General features: G+C 38.7%; 2 protein-coding genes across 2 annotated transcripts; one reads left to right on the top strand and one right to left on the bottom strand.

The window, feature by feature from the left end:
* The first annotated feature begins 5416 nt into the window (after window positions 1–5416).
* On the top strand, window positions 5417–16142 carry lclat1 (lysocardiolipin acyltransferase 1). The gene is made up of 6 exons (XM_023951297.2): window positions 5417–5813; window positions 9785–9952; window positions 10150–10348; window positions 11651–11797; window positions 14111–14227; window positions 14986–16142. The coding sequence occupies exons 2-6, from the start codon at window positions 9785–9787 to the stop codon at window positions 15510–15512; spliced, it is 1158 nt and encodes a 385-aa protein (XP_023807065.1). The 5' UTR covers window positions 5417–5813; the 3' UTR covers window positions 15513–16142.
* Window positions 16143–20776: 4634 nt separating this feature from the next.
* On the bottom strand, window positions 20777–22267 carry ypel5 (yippee-like 5). The gene is made up of 3 exons (NM_001201527.1): window positions 22260–22267; window positions 21663–21833; window positions 20777–21098 (listed from the first exon to the last, which is right to left on the bottom strand). The coding sequence occupies exons 2-3, from the start codon at window positions 21801–21803 to the stop codon at window positions 20874–20876; spliced, it is 366 nt and encodes a 121-aa protein (NP_001188456.1). The 5' UTR covers window positions 21804–21833; window positions 22260–22267; the 3' UTR covers window positions 20777–20873.
* Window positions 22268–22309: the final 42 nt, after the last annotated feature.

Here is a 22309-nt window from a genome sequence, read left to right as displayed (position 1 = left end):
TCCTGAGGAGTGGAAAACGATTTAATGAGTGCCAAAATTTGTTTTCATGTGATTTGGATTTTTTCTCCCAGTAACTTACATGATCTGAGACCATTTGAAAGGTTCAACATCCTGACAGGAAAACCTCGTATGAACAGTTAATTTATGCATTTATTCACCGGTTAATATTTCTCAAAGTAACTCAGCACAATGTAAAGAAATCAAATAAAATACAAGAAGGTTTATGGGGGAACATGAAGAACCTGCTCCTCAAAGAAGAAAGCGATACAAAAAAGGGCCAAAAAACCCACATACAGCTCCCGTCATTAAAGTTATTTACCACTAACACAAAGACCAAATGGCCTTCAGTAACACCCCTTTGCAAAGCACGATTTACATTTACTGCTTTTTAGAACTTCTCTTGATGTTCTTAACTTTGTCCTGTGATGTCTTTGCTCTTTCAGCTGCTCACCCCTCAGGGGTCGTCAAAGTAAATGACTCCATCATTTATCTGGATTTATCCTGACTTGGGACAAGCACATGTAAGCACCCCCATGTGGTTGCAGTGACCTACAGAACTGGGCATTCACAGACAATTCCCATCCAGGGACTCACAGCTCGAGTCTGTTGAGCTTCAGAGATCAAATGAGTTTGGGGGTGTTTATGATGGCAAAAAAAAAAAAAAAAACTGGATGGTTTGGACAGCTATAGCTTTTGAATGAAAATGTCATTGAATTGGACATCAATCCTTCATAATTGGTCATTCTTACTCCTTGATGATAATTCCAAATATTCCCACCTAACATGTGACAACTTCCTCTTGAGACATCACACTTAGGGGGTGATTTACACATCGAAGAACTTTACTCTGAAAATTCTTTTAATTAAAACACTATTTAAGTACGGTGATGCAGTTGCCTCACAGCAAGAAGTCCCGTTCAAGTCCCGGCTGGGGGACCTGAAACAGAACACCAATGGCAGACCTTTCTGTGTGGAGTTTGCGTGTTCTCTCCATGCATGCGTGGGTTTTCTCCAGGGACTCGGGCTTCCTCCCACCATCCAAAGACATGTTAATTGGTTACTCTAAATGGTCCCAAGGTGTGAGTGTGCATGGGTGTGTTATAGTGGCCCTGTGACAGACCGGCGACCTGTCCAGGATCTCCCCCGCCTTTGCCCACAAGAGGCCAGTATAGTTACCATAACCATTCGGCCTGCAACAATCAACCGGGGTCCTTCGACTAGTGCTGACGTCACATTATGTGATTGGCTGTTCGTCAGTCCGATGACGTGTCAGATAGTGATTGGTCTGGTCAAATTACTATACTACTATAGAAGATATTATGCGGTATGTTGTAAACAAGCAGAGCTCTGACACAGAGCAAGATTATGTTCTAAACGGGCTTTTATTATTATGATTATTATTAAGTGCGTTGCAGCCGAACGGACTGCGGTCCGAAACCTTTCTCCGGGGCGCACACTGTAACAAAGCACCTTCCCTGCCTTTTGAGGTATTCTGTGGAGAACTTTAACCAAGACGCTGAAATTGGGAATGTTTGAAAAACATCTTTCCACATATGGTTAAATATTTGATTTGGTCTTTGCAAAATTGTATTAATAATTAAATCCATGGTAAGGTTTCTTTCTAAGTGTGTGAATGTGTGTGTGAATGTGTGTGTGCATGAGTGAATGGGACTGTGACTATAAAGCGCTTTGGGCCTTCGAAAGAAGGTAGAAAGCGCTATATAAGTATACGCCATTTACCATTTACCATTAAAAATGAGTGTTTTCCATTGTTCCTTGAAATGTGTTTTAATGAGTAAAGCCTGTTAGAAAGTGTCTCAGTGAATGGCAAACTTACGTTAAGATGTTTTACGTTAAGATGCTATTTTACAGACTTTATTTACATTAACAGATGGAAAGTCTAAAAGCTGGAGCTTAGTTACAATCAATTGTGTTGTTGTGGAGAAATTTGGGCTTTTCCCTAAACTACAAAAACAATCTATAATGCATCGTGGCAAGAAATGACTGAAATGATTGCAAGTTGCAGCCTTATTCTTGACATTAATAATTCTGATTTTTAAGCCTACATTTAATTAGAAATTAGAAAAAGGGCTTTTATTTTTTTGTGCTTTGTTATGAAAAACAAATCACATGATGCAATTTAAGCTTATTCAAAGCTACATGTCTTCACAAAACACTTTTTTTGCGCCTGTTTTTCAAAAAATCGGCCTCCCCCTCAGCACATCCTTCTTTATATTGCTACTATTTTCACTGCTTCTTCAAGCACAACAAAGGATTCACTATCAAAATGTTAGATCTACAAAGCCCTCATTCAGTGCAGTCCCACTTTCTGATCTGATCTAACAGACAATCTGTGTTTTGTCACAAAACATCATGAAAGGAGCTTGTAAAAAGAGCACCCCCTGTTGACAGTTGTGTGCTGGGGCAGGTGACATGCTAACCATTTCTAAAGATGTATGTTCTCTGCTCATGTTTGATGATTAACTCATAATTGTTTGCAAAAGGTAGTGTCAGAATTTGAATAACAAGTAGAAATCTGAAGTCATTTTTACTGATCACTAAAAAGAGGTGTTTTTTTTAATTATACTTTCATGTTTTTTAACAGTCCCATTCCACATCTGTTCACTCGTCTCTTACACCATAGACCTCTCAAACCTGCCATGTTGCCATAACACAGTAACTCAACAACAGTTAGAGGCTTCTTCAGACCCATTTCAACAATGACCACCACATCATTTCATTTGTGCCCACAGCTGTAACTTCCTATGAGTCCCTGAGAACGTCTTTGAAATTACCACAATGTCTAATACCCACTTGGGCAATATTGAGCTATTTTGTAATAGAATTACATTAAAACTCTTATGTCTAAAAGGTCAAGAAACCAGCTACCATGCCCACAGACACTTCCAGATGAACAGGTTTTTCACTCGTTTCATCACAGCAAGTATTTGGACATTAAACTAATTAAATAAAATAAAAACATCTAAAATGCTTTTAAAAACCAATAAGTTTATTTCTAAAACTAAATTTTTGCACAATATGATATCAATCTCAGCCGTGTAAAACTGCAAAAAAATCCAGGCCACTGTTGCTTGCAGGTCATTGCTCATAATTTGCATTTATTGCTGCATTCAAGTGTTTTTGGACCACCTTGCTTAGACTCCACTCACATTAAAAAAGTGCAAATGACCTTTTAAATGTATCAAAATATAAAACATCACAAAACCAGCCGTAAAAACGTATTTTTCCATAAAAGTTACTGTTGACAAAAATGTGCAAATTAGAAGAAAATGAGCAGAAAAAAAGCCTGAACGGTTGTCACAAAATCTATTACAAGGGTCATATTTTTTCTTCCTATGCAATTCCAAAATTCGTTTTATAATGACAGATAAAGTTATTAATTTTAACACCTGGACAAATTTACAAACAAACCCTGAGAACAACTTGGACAGGTAAAGTTGACACATTAGACAATTTTTCATGTTGTTAAAATCAAACACAAAATAAGGTGTCAAACATATCAAACCTGAAAGCAAGTCAGAAACAGATGATGAGGCTCCAGATGCAGGAAGGACTGTGTGTCAATCAGGGGATATTCAGGCAGCTATTCAGACTCAGAAATTACAACTGGAAATTTAAACTTCATTAATTCAACTTTAAAGCAACTTTTTAACCCCGTCATGCCTGAATAAATGTTTAACTAGGTAAAAAATATATTTTTCTGTGTTTTTTTTCTGTTCAAGGCGAATAAAGGAATAAATGTTATATTACAAATTAGTCACATATGGCGTGAAGGGGTTAATACAGTCATCTGTCAAACATCCAACAGGTGATGGAATCTGACTGAAAACAATGAGAACAGTTCCTCAACATTAATGATCTTTCCGTCTTCAATCTTTTTTGTCCAAGGCATATTCTGACCAGTTCTGTTGAGTTTTTGGTGCTTTCAGAGTCGGATCTCATGTCTGATTAGGCCTCCTACAGGCTGGAGAATTTGTAAAATGCACAACATCTTTTTTGACCTTGTAAATATGAAATACTTTGCTGAAAGCAGCTCAAATGAAGGCATATATGCATGAGTTTGAGCCTACAGTCAGACACCACCACCTTTGAAGTGGGGGAAAACCCGGATTTACTACCTACGTTTTCTGTTGTGTTTACTCCTACATAATCAGTGTAAAAAATCGTATACAGATTGCTTTTCCTGTGTTTCTCAAATGTATTTCAACAAGCTACATGTGTGTATTAACAGGTTATGTGTTCTCAGGACTAAATAAAAACAGCAGACGTTTTCGTTTCAAGAACAGGCACTGCAGATTTTTTCTATATGAACATATTAAGACATAATTAGTCAGTATTATACTAAATTACCACAATATTAAGGTGTTTAGATGCTTTTTAAAACATTAGAAAAAATTGCAAAGTAGGGGTTCCCCAGTATTTGACAAATTATCTTCATACATTATTCTCCTCGAACTTTTAAACGGTATGCTTGGAATAATATCACCCAATCGAATAATGTGAGTGGCGGAGTGTGTGTGACCCTGCAACCGACCGGTGACCTGTCCAGAGTGTACCCTGCCTTGACTCAACAGTAGCTGGAATGGCTCCAAGATCCCCAAAAGGGATTCAGGGGGTTCTAAAAATGGACCACGTTTTAATATTGCTTCTGCAACTGCAAAAAGCAAGTTCAGTGAAGCTTTCAGAACATTTCATTGTGAATGAAAGAAATACATGCAACAAGTTATGATTTATCTCTCTCTCCTCTATTCTTGATTATTATTCATCATTTAGTTCTCCATGCCTCTGTTTGGTGCAGTGCTATTCATGTACTCTCGAGACGACTGTTGTTGTGAATTTGGGCTACACAAATAAAATTGAATTGAATTGATTTCATATTTATGGGATCATACTAAAAATGAACACATGTGGTCTTATGAATCATATAACAACTGATTTGAGATTTTTCTTAATGCTTTTTGGAGTTTAAAAGACAATTTTGCACATATTTAACCTATACAACCCTAATTATTTTGTATATTTAAAATAAAAAATTAATTGACACATTTTATCCTATTAAGAGTTTTCTTTATGATGATTTATTTCTATTTTTTTACTGTATTGTGTTGACCGCAACAATTAACTTTATACCTGATCACTTGTGCTACTTTCTAACTAAACATAAGTAATGTATCGGCAATAGACTTTATTGTTGGCACCAAGCAAGTATTTTTGTTATTAATTATTATTGATATTATTATTGATATTATTATTGATATTATTATTGATTATTATCAATAATATTATCAATAATAATAATATTCTAACAAATCATTAATACTTGAGAACAACGCTTAAGTTCTTTAATTAACAATTACCCTTACAGTATAATATGAAATGTTTTACATACAGTTGAATAGTTTGCTGGGCTCATTCATGGTTTTGCTGAAGTCCGCGCGCTCCCGTTGGGGGCACACAACTTGCCGTAGGCGAGCGGAACTCAGCGTTACACCGTTGCTTGCAGGTTGGCAGGACGGTGGTTGCACGTTAGCTGCACGTCGCTGGGCTCAAATATTGCAGAACTGCATTAGCGAAGTAAATGGACGAGACCGGCAATAGACAAACAATTTGCCATCTTAACTCTCCGTAGCTCTCAGACCAGGAAACGCGGCAGCTGAAGAGAATCGCGTCAGTCGAGGTTAGCTGTTAGCATGCTGCTATGTCGCAACCAATAACATTGCAGCTGGGTGTTTGGACACATTGGGTGTAGCACACCTGAATCAGCATTAACTGCGGAGTAAAAAAAACAAGAGGTGCGTATACTTGAATTTTAAGAGTGTGTCGTAATTACCTTTTGAGTTGCTTCAGTGATGTTAGCTTGATTGTTATTTCTAACGCTACATAGTTAGCATGTTGCGATTGACGTTACTCGGTGCTCAAAATTCATTTGCACCGTGACCGACAAAAACTTTTTTTCCCTATTCGTATAATATTTAATCATTTGTTACAAGTTCATACTACATTCTGTAAATACTATATCGGTTCGTGCTTATGTTTAAATTTCAAATAATTAGTTATCGGGAAATATTAATTGTTATTACTTTTGCAGATAAGAGATCTGTTACCATTGGCTATTGAGTCTAAAAGATATATAATTACCCATAGCAAGTGAATTGTCACTTAAAAATATGTTTAAATCGTTTTGTTTGGGATTAAGGCTCGTCCATGTCCACTTCCAGGCCTCTGATATTTATTCAGTCTTATCTGTTGCTCAGCCCCTCTTTCCTCATCATGCGCATCAGTGATTGCTGCTAGTGTTAAGAATTGACGTTGTGGATAAGAAACCTGTGCTGGGTCCTCTTCATATTTTTGTATATCAAAATTGTTGATTTTTGACTACAAGTTTAAAATAACCAAAACCTGTTAATTAACTGCTAGACATAATATTTTTCAGGGAAAACATCCATTTACGGCTTAATCTAATTTTTAACCAGTTAAACCAACACGTTTTCTAGAGAATTATCTATATTTGTTCATAGTTTCTGTGTAAATTGTTTATATACAAAAAATTACAAAGAATATTGGTGGCCATACCTGTTTAAAGACCCACTCCAATGACAATTGTGTTTTTAACATGATCTTCTGGCATTTGTCTCATGTTGGAGGACATATTAAAAGGAAATTGAGATTAAAATAGCATTTCTGACCATTTATTTACTCATATTGTTGTGAAAAAGAAAGCTTGTAGCAGTGACGTATGTGCTCCAGTCGGCGGGCCACAAACATCCCGCTTCGCTTCATTCTGATGCGTCCACTTACTGACAAATAGATCCATGGACGTCTTTGTTTTCCTTGTCTGAGCTGACACCTGTACGGATAGTTAGCTCCCATATTACTTGCCATTTTTGTTGCACCTGTTATTTTAAGTTGGGCTTGTGAGGAGATGTAAGCCAGCAGAAGAGCGTTTAAACACCATTTTTTTAGCCTAAAAACGCCATAATCGTTAATAAAACATCACTGGGAACACTTTTAAAATAGATCAAGAGATGATTGGAGTTGGATTTTAACTTCCATAATAATTCTCAAGAATAGCTTACATTAAAAAAAAAAAAAAAAAAACGCCAACAAGGTTTCTTTCTTTCTCAGACTTCTGCAATCCTTTCCCTCCAGACTTAGTTTCACTTTAATGCCACTTTCATAAATGTAACACGTGTGAATCCTCCTTGTCTGGTTGAGGCTGTCCTATCTCGTCTTATCATCTCCAGACATCAGGGTTTGTTTTCTAGATAAATGTTTTCTTTTTTTAAATCTTTAAACTTGCCTTAAAAAAAAAAAAAAAAACGTTTCGTGGCACATTTAATTTTTCCTAGTAGCATAATTTCTTTTAGCTATCAAGCTTCTTCTCTTGATGTTCACTCCCTTTTTCTCTTACGAGTCCCAACACCCAAACAAATTCACTGTTTAGCCTAGACATGCTTGACCTCCTCTTTCTGCTTTGCTCTGCTGAGATGTCTGGTCTTCGCTTAAAGTTTGGAATGTAAAGTGTCTGCCAGCAAAGTCAGACATTGGCTGTCAGGAGAGCATTTAGGGGAGTGCGTTCAGGATTGTTTCTATGGTGACCAAATACATTTGAAATCAACAAAATGGATTGTACTAAACAAAACTCACAAGTGGTTCTATTCCTGTCCTTGATCATGAAAACAAAGGTTTCCATGGAATGTCTTATATAATTCTTGTCTTCTTGATCACTTGCATTAGGAAGAAATTCGATGTGCATTTTTGCATTGTTCTGGGTTCTGGGTTCCAGTGTGACGACCTGCATATTTGTGTCAGTTTTTCCAGCTGCCTTTGGTGGTGCTTGTGTTTGACAGGAGGCATCTGTGTGTGGGGGACATAGTGCTGAAGTTGTACTGAGCAAGCCTGTTGTCCACACCTTCCATGCCTCATAATTTCCATTGTCAAAACCAGTAACCCTTAAACCCTCATGGCCATCATGGTCATGTGACATAACTTCAACGTACCCTAGCTCACGTTGGTTGCCGTCATGAAAGGTGCCGCATCAGGGTGTCAACAAGGGCAAGGCATTGGGTGTTGTGCTCCAATAAGTGTATAATTGTGATGGAAAGATGTCGTGTGAGAAAGAAAACACCTGCTGGTAGTAATTGCTCATTACAACGGCATGTGTCAGCAAGGTGAGGAATGGTGTGCAGAAAAGAATCTGCTTCCTTTTCAACCTTCACCTCTAGAACTGTATAAAGATGATGTATATTTACACTTCCTGTAAGTTTGTGTTTCCTTTTCTCTGCTCTACCTGTTGATTTACCTCTTATGCATGTACATACGCTCCATTATTTATTTAGACTGATATTTTAGATCAGCAAACCATTATTACTGTTGTTCCGCCGACTGTAGTTTTATTTAAAATAATAACTTTGAGAGGGCTATTTTTATCAAGATATTAGTTCTTATGACTTTTATAGAAATTGCATTGATATTTTTTAATAAAATTGGTCATTTTTAAGTGTCAGTAGATTTCATCATCAAATAAACACCTTTTGACATGCACAAAGTCACTTTTATGGCATATATAAATGTTTATTTATTGATGAACATCTTATTAATCTCCATAATTGCAACTTTTTGATATGTATTTACACAAAACCCTTACTCATGTTGTTTTTATGTTTTATTTTTGCTTAATTAGGGATGTTTTGAGTTGTTGAAAGACACACAGTGGTGCTAGCTTACCCTTGCAGGTCTGCTTTGATGACCCTCTGTCTGGGTTTGAGTCACAGGTTTTTCCAACACGTCACTGCATTTAACACCCGATACTTTTATGAAAAAATCAATTAGCCTAATAGGTCGCAAGATAGGATGGCTGCAGACAAACGAGTGGCTCATCTCAGAGAGGGGGTGGGACAGGTCTGCCATATGTTTTTTTACGCGTTTAAAATATTTATTATGATGCAAATAATATAATCAGCAAGAGGATCATGACTTTAGACGAGTGTCTAGTCAGGGTTTGGTTGGTACTAACAGTAATTTAGTAATTATTTTTATATTGGTGGCTTTACTTCAGCACCAAGATTTCTTTTAAAAACTCATCCACCGTTTTTCCCAAAACATTCTTTATGTTTTCCAAATTAATTTGAAGATGAATATTATATATGCAAGGGGAAAATGCCAAATGTGGTGCCCATTATCAGAAATTAACGTACGACTCGGAGGCCTGAACTGTCCAATGTCAAGTTTAAATTGGATTTCACAAGAAGTGGACCATTTGACAGGTGGTGTGACATGTCGTCATGGTAACAGTTATAGAACCTGCTGCATAGCTGATATATAAAAATTAACTAGACTAAGCCAGAACTTGCTTTAAAAAATTGTTGTTGTTTTTTTTCTTTTTTTGTGCATTAAAGACATCTTGAGTCACAACATCAGCTGAGCGTTATCATGCATTCACAGTTTGCTGATAAAGTGTTCCCATATTTATACATTTTCCATCTCTGTGCTGCATGCCCAGAATTTTCCACTGTTTGTTGGGAAATATATCTGTGGGACAAAAGAACAGTAACCTTTGTTATCAGTGTCGTTTATCACATTTTTCATATCTCCATCAGCATTAATGAAGGGATTCGGCATGCTGAGCCGCGATGGCGCTGTCCAAACTTAACTAGTTACGCTTTAACAGTCATAGCTCAGACATTAACTCCTAGAGATGATTATTTTCTGTTTTTCGGCAGAATGTTTTACTAAAAAACCTAGTCTTCTTTGTCTCTTCCAGATGGCGGTGTCGGTGCGGGGGCTCTACTTTGTCGTGACCCTTTTTTTGGGTAGCTTCTTTGGAAGTATCTTCATGCTGGGTCCAGTTTTACCCCTCATGCTGGTTTCTCCTGCTTGGTATCGCTGGCTCACGGATCGAATAGTTGCCACCTGGCTTACCCTTCCTGTGGTGCGTAGGTTGGCTTGTTTCTCTCAGCCAGCTCCTCTTTAGTTATGATTTTTGTCTGCTCAAGAACAAATCATTTCATTGTATTTAAACTTTTCACCATTAACGCTCTTCGTACTTTTTAAGCCATGGTTGGGGCTCTTAATTGATGTTTCTGATTCCTTTTGTTTCCTCCTTCTCTGTCCCTTTGACTCCGGCAGTCTTTGCTGGAGCTTGTTTTTGGGGTGAAGGTGGTGATTACAGGTGACGGCTTTATTCCGGGTGAGCGGAGTGTGATCATTATGAACCACCGCACTCGTCTGGACTGGATGTTCCTCTGGTGTTGTCTGCTCAGGTACAGCTACCTTCGTCTGGAGAAGATCTGCCTCAAGGCCGGACTAAAGGCTGTGCCTGGCTTTGGTGTGTATACAGTGGATACTGTTCCCTTATCTACAAACACCCTCATGAACTCACTTTCCCAAACCTTCTTTTTGGTTTGATCAAATAAAAACTTCATAGTAACAATGATAAAACATAATAACACGTCAATGTTTGAGGTCAGATGTTAATAAGAACTCACCAATGCAAATCTACAGTAGTATGACGATCTATAAATGATGGTTTAGACAAGCTAGCTTTGCTTTTCTCAATATTTCAAGAAGTCATGTCATTGGGATGACTGGAAATCTGCTTTACATTCTTTTGGTTTTTTTGTTTTCTTCCTGAAAAACAGGCCCACCTCTGCATGAAATATGTCTAGAGCAGTGTTTTTCAACCTTTTTTGAGCCACGGCACACTTTAACCTTGACAAAAATCCCGCGGCACACCAGCATCCAAAAAAAAAAAAAAAAAAAAAAGCAGAAATTCATGGTCTCTATTGATCAAGAGCCCCCCCCCCCCCCCCCCCCCCGCAATCTCACGTGCATTTTGTGATAATTGTGGCCAAAAAAGCAGGAAGTTGCGGCTGTTTTTTCTAAGAGATGAAATAAAAGTTAAATTAGAAAAGTTAGAAACTTGTTGTCTAGAACTTGTTTGTCCGTTGAGGTTTCTAGACATTTCACGCGGACGACGACTCATTGTGCGCTGGGACACTGGCCCTTTAAGCCAATGCATCATGGGAGATGTAGTGTGAAAACTGCCGAAAAAGGGCAGAAAGACTCGCGTCTGTGAGCTTCATTGTTTTGTTCACGGTCTGACACCGGACTCTGTGGAAAGCTACACCACTAAAGACGAGCTTTAGCTGGTATTTTTGTTGGAACTGAGAGACTTTATGAGCAGAATTAAGAACAAGGAAGTGAAGACTTTAACCACTTCTGATTGGTCAGACTGCTGACATGTGATTAAGCCTTCAACAATGATTGGCGGAGACTGGTAAAGGGGCGGGACTTTTCCGCAAACCGCTATAGCTGCAGGTAAATACCGTCATTCTTATCAAAATGTCTTTAATAGAATCAAATAAACACAAATAAAAAGTAATTTTAAGATCTTTTATATAACTAACTACTCAGTGTTTCATCAGGGCCTGTTTGGATGAACAAAGAGCTGATTTCCGGGAGATGGAAAATGTTTTTAGATCAGTGAATGATTAATGAGGGTAATTTCCCACGGCACACTTGACCATCTCCCACGGCACACTACTGTGCCGCGGCACACTGGTTGAAAAACACTGGTCTAGAGTAAGTCAAAGATGAGTTGTGGCTTTGACATGTTGTGACTTTTCAGGCTGGGCGATGCAGGTGGCCTGCTTTGTCTTTATCCACCGTCGCTGGGATGTAGACAAGAAACATTTGGAGAACATGTTGGACTACTTCTGCGACATAAAAGAACCCCTGCAGCTGCTTTTGTTTCCTGAGGGTACAGACCTCACTGGTGAGAAAAAAAATCAAGCTCATTCCTGACATTTTTTTTTCCCATCATCCTAAAAGTATGTAGTCAAGCAACCGTTTTAGTGACTGAAAACCCAACCGCCACTTTTATATTTAATCCCTTTCCTACGTGTCATTTAAAAACTGATTGCACATAAAACTAGGACTGTTTTTAAATGCTTTCTTTAATATTGAATCAATCTTTATTAAAAAATTTGATTTTAATTCATGAAGTCAAATTAATTGGTTTTCTTTCTAATGTAATGTTTTTTAGACAAAACAGTTTCAATTAGTTTTTACTGTAATTAATTATATGAGTTCCAGCTTTAATTACTATTACTAGTTCTGTGAAAACTGTTTTATCGTTGCCAAATAAAATGGACTTGAATGAAAATGTAAAACATAAAAATTGCCATTGAATTTTGGTAGTGAAACCTACGGTAGCTCTAAATATGACCAAATTGATCTTTTTTTTCTGTTAAAAAATCTTTTGATCTTTCAGTCTATACCAGACGGAAGGGAGTTAAGTAGAGAAGGGTGTTGCTGTAAAACTCATGAATGCATTTTAATTTGGAGCATTTATATTTTTAATTCAACATATATTGGGAGGGTTGTCAGATTGTCATTCTAAAATAATTATTTTGGTTATAATAAACTGAACAAAGGTGGAACTTTTACTAAAGTCTTGCATGTAATAACAAACTAAAAAGCAGTTTTGCTGCCCTAGAAAATAAAATGAGTTGCTTTATTAGAAAAACAATTAATGTGTTTAATCAATGTTGTATTTTTTAATAGTTTGATTTGATGAATACATTTTCAAACCCATCCCTGATGTCTTGTTGCATTATTTAGAATCCTTTATGCCATTTGTTTGAATGGCTTTTTGCATGTCTGCACACGTTTGAGTTGTGGGTCTAAGGAAAAGCTGCATATCTGCACAATCATCTCCTGATATCCTTTTAAACAAGGGTTCTTGTTTAATCTTCCACTAACACTTTATTTTGAAGGCTTACGCACAGACCTTTAATCTGTTAGATCCAGTTCAGGTTACACAGCTTTAAAAGAAAAAATTCCATGACTCAACGTGAAGCTTGCAGAAGCGAGCAAACAGTTGTGTAAGAGAGACGAGTCACAGCTTGGTTTGACAGCAGAGGCCGGATCCACTCCAGTCTGGCCATTTGGGTTCTTTGTATGAAAACAGTTCTACAACAAATTCGCAAAGAATGTTTGTAAATATTATTGGTGAAGGTTCTCATGAAGGTGACATCTTAAAATTATTATTATTCCTGCTGTTTATTGGGCTTTTGTTGCCAAAATGGGCTTTTATTGGTAAGAAGATGTGCTTGACTTTGTAGTTATTAGCTTGCATTTGGTTCTCCATGGATGGATGGATGGATGGATGGATGGACAATCAAATATAGAGAAATTAAACGAGGGATAATTCGATTAGGGTAGTTTCAGACTTGATCAAAATCAGATGTTGCATCCTGATAAGGGATCTTATATTTATTTTATTATTATGATCGGCGCTATATATTTAAAATGTATTATTACAGATGCAAACTACCAGAAGAATGCACACCATGAACATTTTTTTGCTGTAAAGTTTAGCAGAAAATGGCACTAGTTTGAGCAAGAGGCGCAAAAAAACAGTTTGGATTTGGACTCTAATCTTTTAATAAATGTTTAAAACTGACAGCAAGTCTCGATTGATTTGTCATAATGCAAAGAAAGGCTGAAAAAAGCATTTCAAAAGAAAAAAAAGAATGTTTTTTTGTCTTTCATGAGAATTAAACAGAGAGACTCTGAGGGACCGTCCACAAAGTGCAAGCTCCGAAAAAAAGTGATCCAAAATAAAACAACAATACAGTCTCAAAAACAACCAAAACAAATAGCATTGGTATGAGTTAGTCATGGATACTCATCATCATTTTCATGCTACATCAACGATTTTGGAAGAAAGTCATTTGTAAATTAGCTCTGAAGATCCTAAAACTACAGTCACCAAACATTCTCACATGACTAATTATCCCCTGATTTTTCTGGTTGGTATTTTTGATTGGTTGTTGGAGCTACTTCAGTGTTAAATGAAAAAAAAATCAGGGAAAACCTGGAGCTTTTCATTTCACATTTGTTCGTTTTTTTGTAACGCGTTAAACAGTCGGGACTCCATATCGGCAGATTCTCCAAATCAAACTTATATTTATATTAAACTTGTATTTTGCTGTCTGCTTTCATATTTCCATATGCACACAATTCTAAAACACAGCTTGGAGTTCAGTTGCCTGAGCACTGTTTTGTGTTTTTTCTTCCCCAGAGAACACCAAAACAAAGAGCGATGCATTTGCTGAAAAAAACAAGCTGCCAAAGTTGGAGTATGTGCTTCATCCCCGCAGCACCGGGTTCACCTTCATTGTGGACAAACTACAAAAAGGTCGGGATGAGCTACGCTGCCGCTTTTTCATATGATGTCAGTGGAAACATTTGACTAAACACCACTTAGTCTGTCTGCAAACAGCACACACTTGCAGTTTTTGCTGATTAATGTTGTTTGTTCAAGTGTAAACAGGCAGGACACAAAGCCTTTTGTAAAAATGGAAATACTGCATCAGCAGAGTTACTAGAAAATGACACGTTACCAAAATGACTGCAGATATTCCACTGACGTTGGCAGACGGGGGTCGTATTTGTTGCGCTTTAGGAGGTGCTAGACCTGTGCTTTATGCTCCTGCCAGGATTGCAGCTTCCCCGAGCATCTCCTGTTTCTGAATGAGCTAATACTGGCAGTCCTCCAGGGGCTTTAGTGCCCCCTCCGGCCCCTCGTTCCCACCGTCCCTCGCCCTGGATGCTGAGCATGGCACTAAGTCGCTCAGCAGGTGTCGGGAATCAATATGATATCATCCGCCGATTCTCCTCTCCTCACTCTGCGCCACTGACTCACCGTGCGCGATGTTTTTTTCCATGTACGCTGTGCCCCTCTGGGTTCTATTTTTAACCCTTGATAGAGCTCAGCTGTGCTGAAGCTGGCACTGTCAGGTGTCATCCTGTAGCTTTGAATACTCCTTCAGCTCTGCCCGTTTCTTCTGAAAGGCCTTGCAGGTCAGTTTCAGTGCTAGAATCGGTTAGTCATCACGTAACAGTTTTACTTTGTTTGTTCTTTGTCTTTATTCAAACGTATGTTGTCTTTGCTAGGAGACAACCTGGACGCCGTCCATGACATAACGGTGGCATACCCCAAGAACATTCCCCAGACGGAGCGCCATCTCATACTGGGCCATTTTCCACGGGAGATTCATTTCCACGTCATCCGTTACCCCGTCTCCTCCCTTCCCGCCGCCTCCTCTGATCTTGAGTTATGGTGTAGAGAACGTTGGGCGGAAAAAGAGGTCCGCCTGCGGGACTTCTACTCAAGCCAGCCCCGGGGGTTTGTCCGGGACGGCGTTGCACTCGTGCCACCTTGTAAATCGGAGCTCCGAGTGTCTCTGATCAAAGCTGCCTCACTGCTGTACTGGACTAGCTTCATCGCTCTGTGCTTCACCGGCCTGTGGCTCTGGACTCCCGTCAGGCTGTACTGCCTGGTCATGATCGCCGTGTACGTGGTCCAGCAGAAGTTCTTTGGAGGGATGGAGCTGCTGGAGTTATCTTTCCATCAATACTGGAAGTCCAGGAGTGAGAACGCTGGTCCTGGTAAAAGGGAGCAAGATGAAAAGACAAAGTGATGCGAGAAAAAAAAGGAAAAGAAAATTGGCAATGGCGTGCTTCCACTCCATCATGGAGTTAGAGCTCAGTTCAGAGAAAACAGAGATCTGAAAACTCCATTTAAAAAACAGAAAAGGTAGTGAGCCCCCTGATGGAATGCATGGCCTCTAAGGATAGCTTTCAGTTCAGTCAAAAGAAAAAATGAGGGAATGTTAAGTACATTTATTCCTTGCTGGGTTCAAGGAATTCACCTCATGCGATCCATGTTATGTCTTTTATCCACAGCTTTTTAGCTTGCAGTCATTTTAGCATTCTGTCAGGTTTATAGCTGGACGTCCAGGATCTCATGAAAACCATCGTATTGTAGATTGTTTTTTTATTTTATTTTATTCCAAGAATGGAGCAGAGCCATAGTACAGACCATCTGTACACATAACCATGACTTGACTTTAATCATCATTCAATTGAGCACTTGAATTTGTCCTGAACTGCTGTCTTTTAGCAGCATCAGTGTCAATCTAAATGAACTTTGTGGTCTGTACAGTCGTTCAGGTCAAACATAGTTTACAGTTTTTACTAAAAAAGAAAAAAAGAGATTCTGGTCTTTTAATGACCACATTTAAACTAAATTAGACACAAAAAAGCCAAAATTAAGAGAAAATGTTCAACTTTCAAGAGACCAAACAGAATGTAGGGGATGGGGGGGGGGGGGGGGGGGGGGGGGGGGGGGGGGGGGGGGGGGGGGGGGGGGGGGGGGGGGGGGGGGGGGGGGGGGGGGGGGGGGGGGGGAGAATGTCCTGCTGGGACAACAGGATCCTTCTGTGTTTTATGTGCCACAAAGAGCCAGACTTGGAGTGGAAAACTGAAGGCGGCGTAATCTAAAAATCCTGTAATGGCCACCTCTGGGTTAGTCTTTTATCTGCCGGACAAAGATTAATAGAGGGGGGGGGGGCGGCTAAATTCAATTTGCAAGTGACTGTGGCGAAACCTGGTCTGACAGTGCCATAAAAGGACAGAAATTGAAATAAGTTCGAAGCAGTGCTTCAGCTGGGCTTTTATCCTGGGACATGCCGTCTGTCCCGCCGTCCTCATTGCAATCACAATCGCAAACCTCGCCGTTTTCTGTAGGGAACTCTGACATGACAGCAGTTCCTGGAACACTGTGCAACGTGTGCTGTAGCTTTACTTCTGCTTAACTTTGCAAGACAAATCCCTGTTGTTTCACTTTACAGAAGTCCTTTTGTGCATTTGCAGTTTTGACGTATTGTCGTTGAGGTGTGAAAGAAACTGATACAAGTCACTGTGATACTGTCAACAACATTATTATGCTTTTCACCAAACACCGTGGTACATCGTCCCTCGAATTGCTCCCAATTCTGCTAAAATGTTCCCCCTTTTTTTGTTTTTTTATTGTGTTGAGTTGATTCTTTTTCTGTGATTTTCTGATAATGGACCTCTGAATTATCCTCAGGTAAACACGGTGGACACTCATACAAGTCAAACGTATATCAAAATAAAAATCTCTCATCTATTTTGAAGTCATTTTCTTCATTTCAGGACATTTCAATTTAAATATTGTTTAGAAAATGTTCATTCAGGTACATTTTTGTAGAGAAGGTTCCAAAAAAATGATCTATAAAATACAGCATTTTAGAAGTTTAGTGTAAAAAATGCTTCTATAGCTGCAGCTTTAAGGTTATTATGTAATGAGGCCTTTAGAAGACCTTGACTGCTCATATTATACAATACCAAGGTGCATGCATGAGTGCATGTGTACCCATACACTAGCAGAAAGGTCAATAGCTTTGAAGGTGAAGTGCAGTCGCCATAGTAACTCCTGTTGACTCCCCTGTCTCCTGGCAACGGGATGTAGAAATGATGTCAATGGAAAGCATGCTATTTTCTCCTGGTGACAGAATGATGTCACTTCTTTGTGTATGTGAAGAGAGAGATGGAAAAAGAGAAATTCTGGATTATTTAGGAGGGGACTGTGTTTCTGATATCCTGTCAAACGTGAAAGACAATAATGGAGGAGGAGGGAGGCGTGACTAAAATAGCTGTAAGGCTGGTGAATCATGAAATAATTGGGGGTTCAATTTCTTTTTTTCCCAGCCACACCCGCCTTTCTTTTTACAGCTCTTATGCTAGATGTGAATATCACTTCAGAGATGACGTACGGGCTCCAGCAACCTTTCAGACACACGAGTTCGTCATGTCATAACGACTCTGCTGTTTCATTGATTTATCCTGTGGGAATCCTGATGCCGGAAATTATTTTGAGCAGGTAATTGTGTGAACAAACAACTCCATAAGACAGTCACGCCTAGATTTGAGTCACTCCCGCCCACTGCAGGCAAACAGGATCAACAAAGCGGGTTAATTACTCCTATTTGGCTTGATGGGATTTTTTTCTTTTTTGCAACAAAGACAATCCTGAGGTCATCTGAGGACAAAAGCCAAGAAAGGCGGTGATGAATAATAAAGTATCAAGGTGAGGTTTCCAGAGAAGAACCTCCTTTCTGTCTCTAGTCATGCGTGGAATTTTAATTGCAGTAGACCTTTAAAAAAATGAAAAGTATTCCCACAAAAAAGGAACCTTGAAAGGAGTTGTTTGTTGTGACAACCTTAATGCTTGATTGGAGCAAGTCTATATCAAGTTGAGGCATCTCCTGGGTGGGGGGGCTGCAGGAAAGCATGCCTATTGTTGATTCTTCCAGTGTGACACAGGCCCTCGATCACACCAACCAAGACGTCTTCCAGCAGCATCTGGGCTAAAAATAGATCCACGGCAGCACCGCAGCGCTGGTGGGTGGATTAGGAGTAAGTCATCACTTCCTATTTATAAATCAGATGCAGTCAAACCTAATCATTACGGATGATTCACTGGGTGTTGCGTGAAAGTGGGAGTGCTTTTTTAATCTGGCACACTTACGTCTTGCAATATTTGATGAATTCTTTAAAAAAGCAGAGTAAATCTCAAAGATTAGACTTTTATGTGTGTTTTATTTTTAACGGAGTGAATATAAAATGAATGGAGTCACATATTTTTCCAAGAGGATTCAATATCCCTTGTGCTATCCCATAGGGTCAAGATGACCATTGACATGTTCTCCCTACCATGACAAAGGTGGATAAAGGTTTGAAAGATGTCATGTAATCCATGGACACCAATGAAGATTACAAATCACTGAAAAAAAAGGCTCTGTCTTGTGGGGTCTAGATGACCCCACTCCCAATGTTAAAGTGCCTAGGATCGCACAAGGGTTATTGGAGAAGATTGTACATCACCAGCCAAGGGTGGGACGGTGTTCTGCTGCCACCTACAGGTCACTAGTGGTTTTTCTACTAACAGCCAACTTTCATGAATATCTGAAAAGCCTGAGAATTGATCAGACATTGCCAAACTTTGTTTTGTCCCCGTCATTTGTTTTAGGTCATTTGGTCCTTGTGATTCCCTCCACCAGTCAGCCGAATAAAAGGCTTTGATGATGTCTTTACCGTCCCAGTTTCTAAATTCTTTTTGTTACTTATTTTCTCGCTTTTCCCCAGATCAGTCTGTAAATCCATATCCTTATACTTATATTATTACTTATAATCTTACTTATAATTACTTATTCCATTGCTTATATCCTGATAAGTAATGAAATAAGTAATGCAATAACTGCTTATATGGTCATCCTGTGCAATTTTTTGGAAATGTATGTGTGTATATTGTGTATATATGTGTTTATACTGACTCCATAGTTTTGTTTCTTTTATACATTGCTCTCTGTTCCTGTACTGCTGCCGCAGCAAGGAAATTTCCCCATCGTGGGACTAATAAAGGAATATCTTATCTTATCTTAATGAGACAAAAATGATTAAATGCACTATGAATACCAAAGGGACACATACATACTGTAAAAATTAGAATCAAGGCATTTTTTTCTTTTCTTTTTTGTAATTTATAAATCACTACCGAGAAAATGCAGCAATATTCATAGATGAAAACAATCAACTTTAAAGTCATGAGAATATTCAATTGAAACATAACACACGAAAATATGTAAGATAATTTTTTTTAAACTGACTAAATAAAATGCAATAACAACAAAAAGGACATCCATCACTCACTGACCTTAGAATGTGTCAGTGTCCTGGAAATGACAGCTCACGTTGTCCTCCAACTCCTGCAGGCTTTTACACGTCATAGCAAGGAAACAAGGAAACAAAACTACACAACAACCTCACTCCAAAGGGACTTGAATAGTCATGAAAAAATCTCTAGAAAAATCTGTTATTTTCCCCTGTACAATTTTAAATAAAAAATAAAGGGTCTGGTCTAATTCAAAGATGAAGACTTTACTTATGCCATTTAATAGAGACCCCTTTAAAGCTTTGTGTTCTGAGAAACGTGTCATGGCATGACATGATATGCCATAAACCTTGGATCATATAAAGAGCGCTGGTCACCATGCCAAAAGTTTCATTTCGTCAGAATTTGGAGCTACTTTTAAACGAATCCCATCCTTTTGTGAAGCAGTAGATCTCCACCACATTTCAAACACATTCAGTGTCCAAAAAGACACAAGTCACTGGAGATGTCATTTGCGCAGACATACACACACACACACACACACAAAAGTGATGGGAATGACGTACAAATGAATTCAACTGTCCACAACACAAACAGTAGCGACGAGTTAAGCCACTTTGTGTACATTTCAAAATGTGGATCAAAGAAAATTACAGAAAGGGATTCATTATCGTACAGGATGATTAAGTATGACATCACTCTGTGCCGTTCTCATGGTTTCAACTACATGAGGGAATTTGAACTACATCCATTACACTACAGGCTAAAACGAAAGTAATCAAAACAGCATTAACACCTACTGTGATGCTTTCAATGCATTCAGTGCTAACCAGTGACACAATCTAAGACTAAATCTACAGCACAGGAACAAATACCACAAAAGCAGTGTGTACAACTGACCAATTTCACTTGTGTTTTGTAATTGTGGTTGCTTTTTCATTCATTTTAAAAAAAACAAAAAACAACCATAGCCATAAAATCTGTAAAGCTCTATCCATGTTTGATCATGTGTGCTCTGGGCTTTGTGCCGTAATGAATTCTCTCAGTGGGGGGTGCATATAAATTTTAGCAAAGGTGGAACTTCTTAGCAATGCATTAAAGAATTGCTCTGTGACAAACTGGGAAAGAACTTTGAGGGCAGACCCAACAAACCTTTCTTTTAATCAGCGGCCGTCTAAGTTCATATGTCAGAGGTCTGTGGGGGTTAATCTGAACACGTCAGTCTGCAGGTGGTGATATGCAGGGCACAGGCCAAGCCAAAGGGTATAAAGGAGTAAGGGTAAGAAGGCGCGGTAGAATCCACAACTCAAGAGTTGTCTGAGGGGACATGCTCCTCGAAACCCTCACTCTCTCTAACCAACGCCCTCTCCAGGATGACCCGTCCCTCTTTGTACCGCTGGCTGTCTTCGGTGGCAAACTCATAGATCCAGCCAAGCTTGCTGTTGCAGTTCTTGCAGCTGACGTCCCTCACCATGTGCCTGCCGGTTAGCATCACTCTGTCCTGGACCTCGCTATACTGGAGGTTCACCACCTATGAAGTCCACATATTCATCAAAAAAGGACTCGAATTATAAGACATACAACAAAATACTGAATATTGTGGGACCTTAAAGACCCACTTCTGTGAAATTGAGGCTTTTTGGTGTTCTAAACATGTATATAAGGTTGATGGACATTTCAATAAAGCGCTGTCCAGCACTGTTGGAGTCCCAGAATCGCTTATTCGTGAGTTGTTTTATTTTGCTGCAGTCTTGACTTCTTCTCTTTACTTTGCTCTCTGAGTCTTTTGCACAACCCATGAACATTATAACGTCTTTCTTTTCCTCATCCAAGTTGATATCGGACTCAAAACTGTACAGCAGGAAAGCTGCAAAATTGCTCACTATTTTTGGTTGGGGTTGTGAGGGGCTGTAAGTTAGCAGGAGAGCATGAAACTATTTCTAAACTATTTCCTAGAAAATTACAGTTTTTTATTTATTATTATTTTACCTAAAGACTGTATAATCACAATTAAAAGACCACTGGTAACGCTTTTATGATAACTCAAAAGATGATCGGAGTGGGACTTTAAGGTGAAGTACTTATTGGTTTGTACCTTATTAAAGAGAAAGGCTCTGCCTGTGGCTCCAGTGAATCGTGTGGAGATCAGTTCAGATCTATTTGTCAGGATGGTGTCACAGTTGGCACAAGAAAAGAGACGCGTTCCACCAATGTGGTCCAGAAAGATGCGTCCCATCGTTGTGTTGCTGGGAATTACCACCACTATCTGAAAGGTTTAAAAAAAAAAAAAGAAAAACAAGAATTGTCAGTCTAATGACATATAAACTAGAATATAGTTTATACCTTCATACATAACTAAACTAACGCATTAAAAATCAGTGTTAGATTAGACAAAGAAGTACAATCCAAATGAAATAATATATTTATTAATTTTTTAAATACATGGATGTTGTTAAAAACCCAATTTGGTAAAAAAAATAATAATAATAATAATAATAAAAGATTTGTTTTTGTTAGCAAACCTAATGGTGCCACGTGAACTGCTTTTCACTGTTATCAGGCATGAAGCGATCGTAGAATTAAGTCAATCAGAAAGTCTGAAAACAACAACCCAACGACATACTAGCTAGCTAACAACGACGACAGGAAAACAACGACAAAGAGAACATTTTGATCAGAAAACCTTCCTCACCTCTTTGAATAACTTTGTGGGGAGCCGAATGTTTGGCTCAGGAATAATGT

Source organism: Oryzias latipes, chromosome 22 (assembly GCF_053564925.1).
Source record: "Oryzias latipes strain Hd-rR chromosome 22, Olatipes_Hd-rR_3.1".
In the NCBI taxonomy this organism is placed as follows: domain Eukaryota; kingdom Metazoa; phylum Chordata; class Actinopteri; order Beloniformes; family Adrianichthyidae; genus Oryzias; species Oryzias latipes.
The sequence above is the reverse complement of the archived record's forward strand: the minus strand, read 5'-3'. Positions and strand labels throughout refer to the sequence as shown.

Excerpts from the sequence above, each read along its gene's own strand:
- lclat1 (XM_023951297.2), top strand. The coding sequence starts at position 9,785 with ATGGCGGTGTCGGTGCGGGGGCTCTACTTTGTCGTGACCCTTTTTTTG. Across the intron at positions 9,953-10,149 it reads CCTGGCTTACCCTTCCTGTG|TCTTTGCTGGAGCTTGTTTT; the intron begins GTGCGTAGGTTG and ends TGACTCCGGCAG. Across the intron at positions 11,798-14,110 it reads TGAGGGTACAGACCTCACTG|AGAACACCAAAACAAAGAGC; the intron begins GTGAGAAAAAAA and ends TTTCTTCCCCAG.
- ypel5 (NM_001201527.1), bottom strand. The coding sequence starts at position 21,803 with ATGGGACGCATCTTTCTGGACCACATTGGTGGAACGCGTCTCTTTTCT. Across the intron at positions 21,099-21,662 it reads GAGCCTTTCTCTTTAATAAG|GTGGTGAACCTCCAGTATAG; the intron begins GTACAAACCAAT and ends TGGACTTCATAG.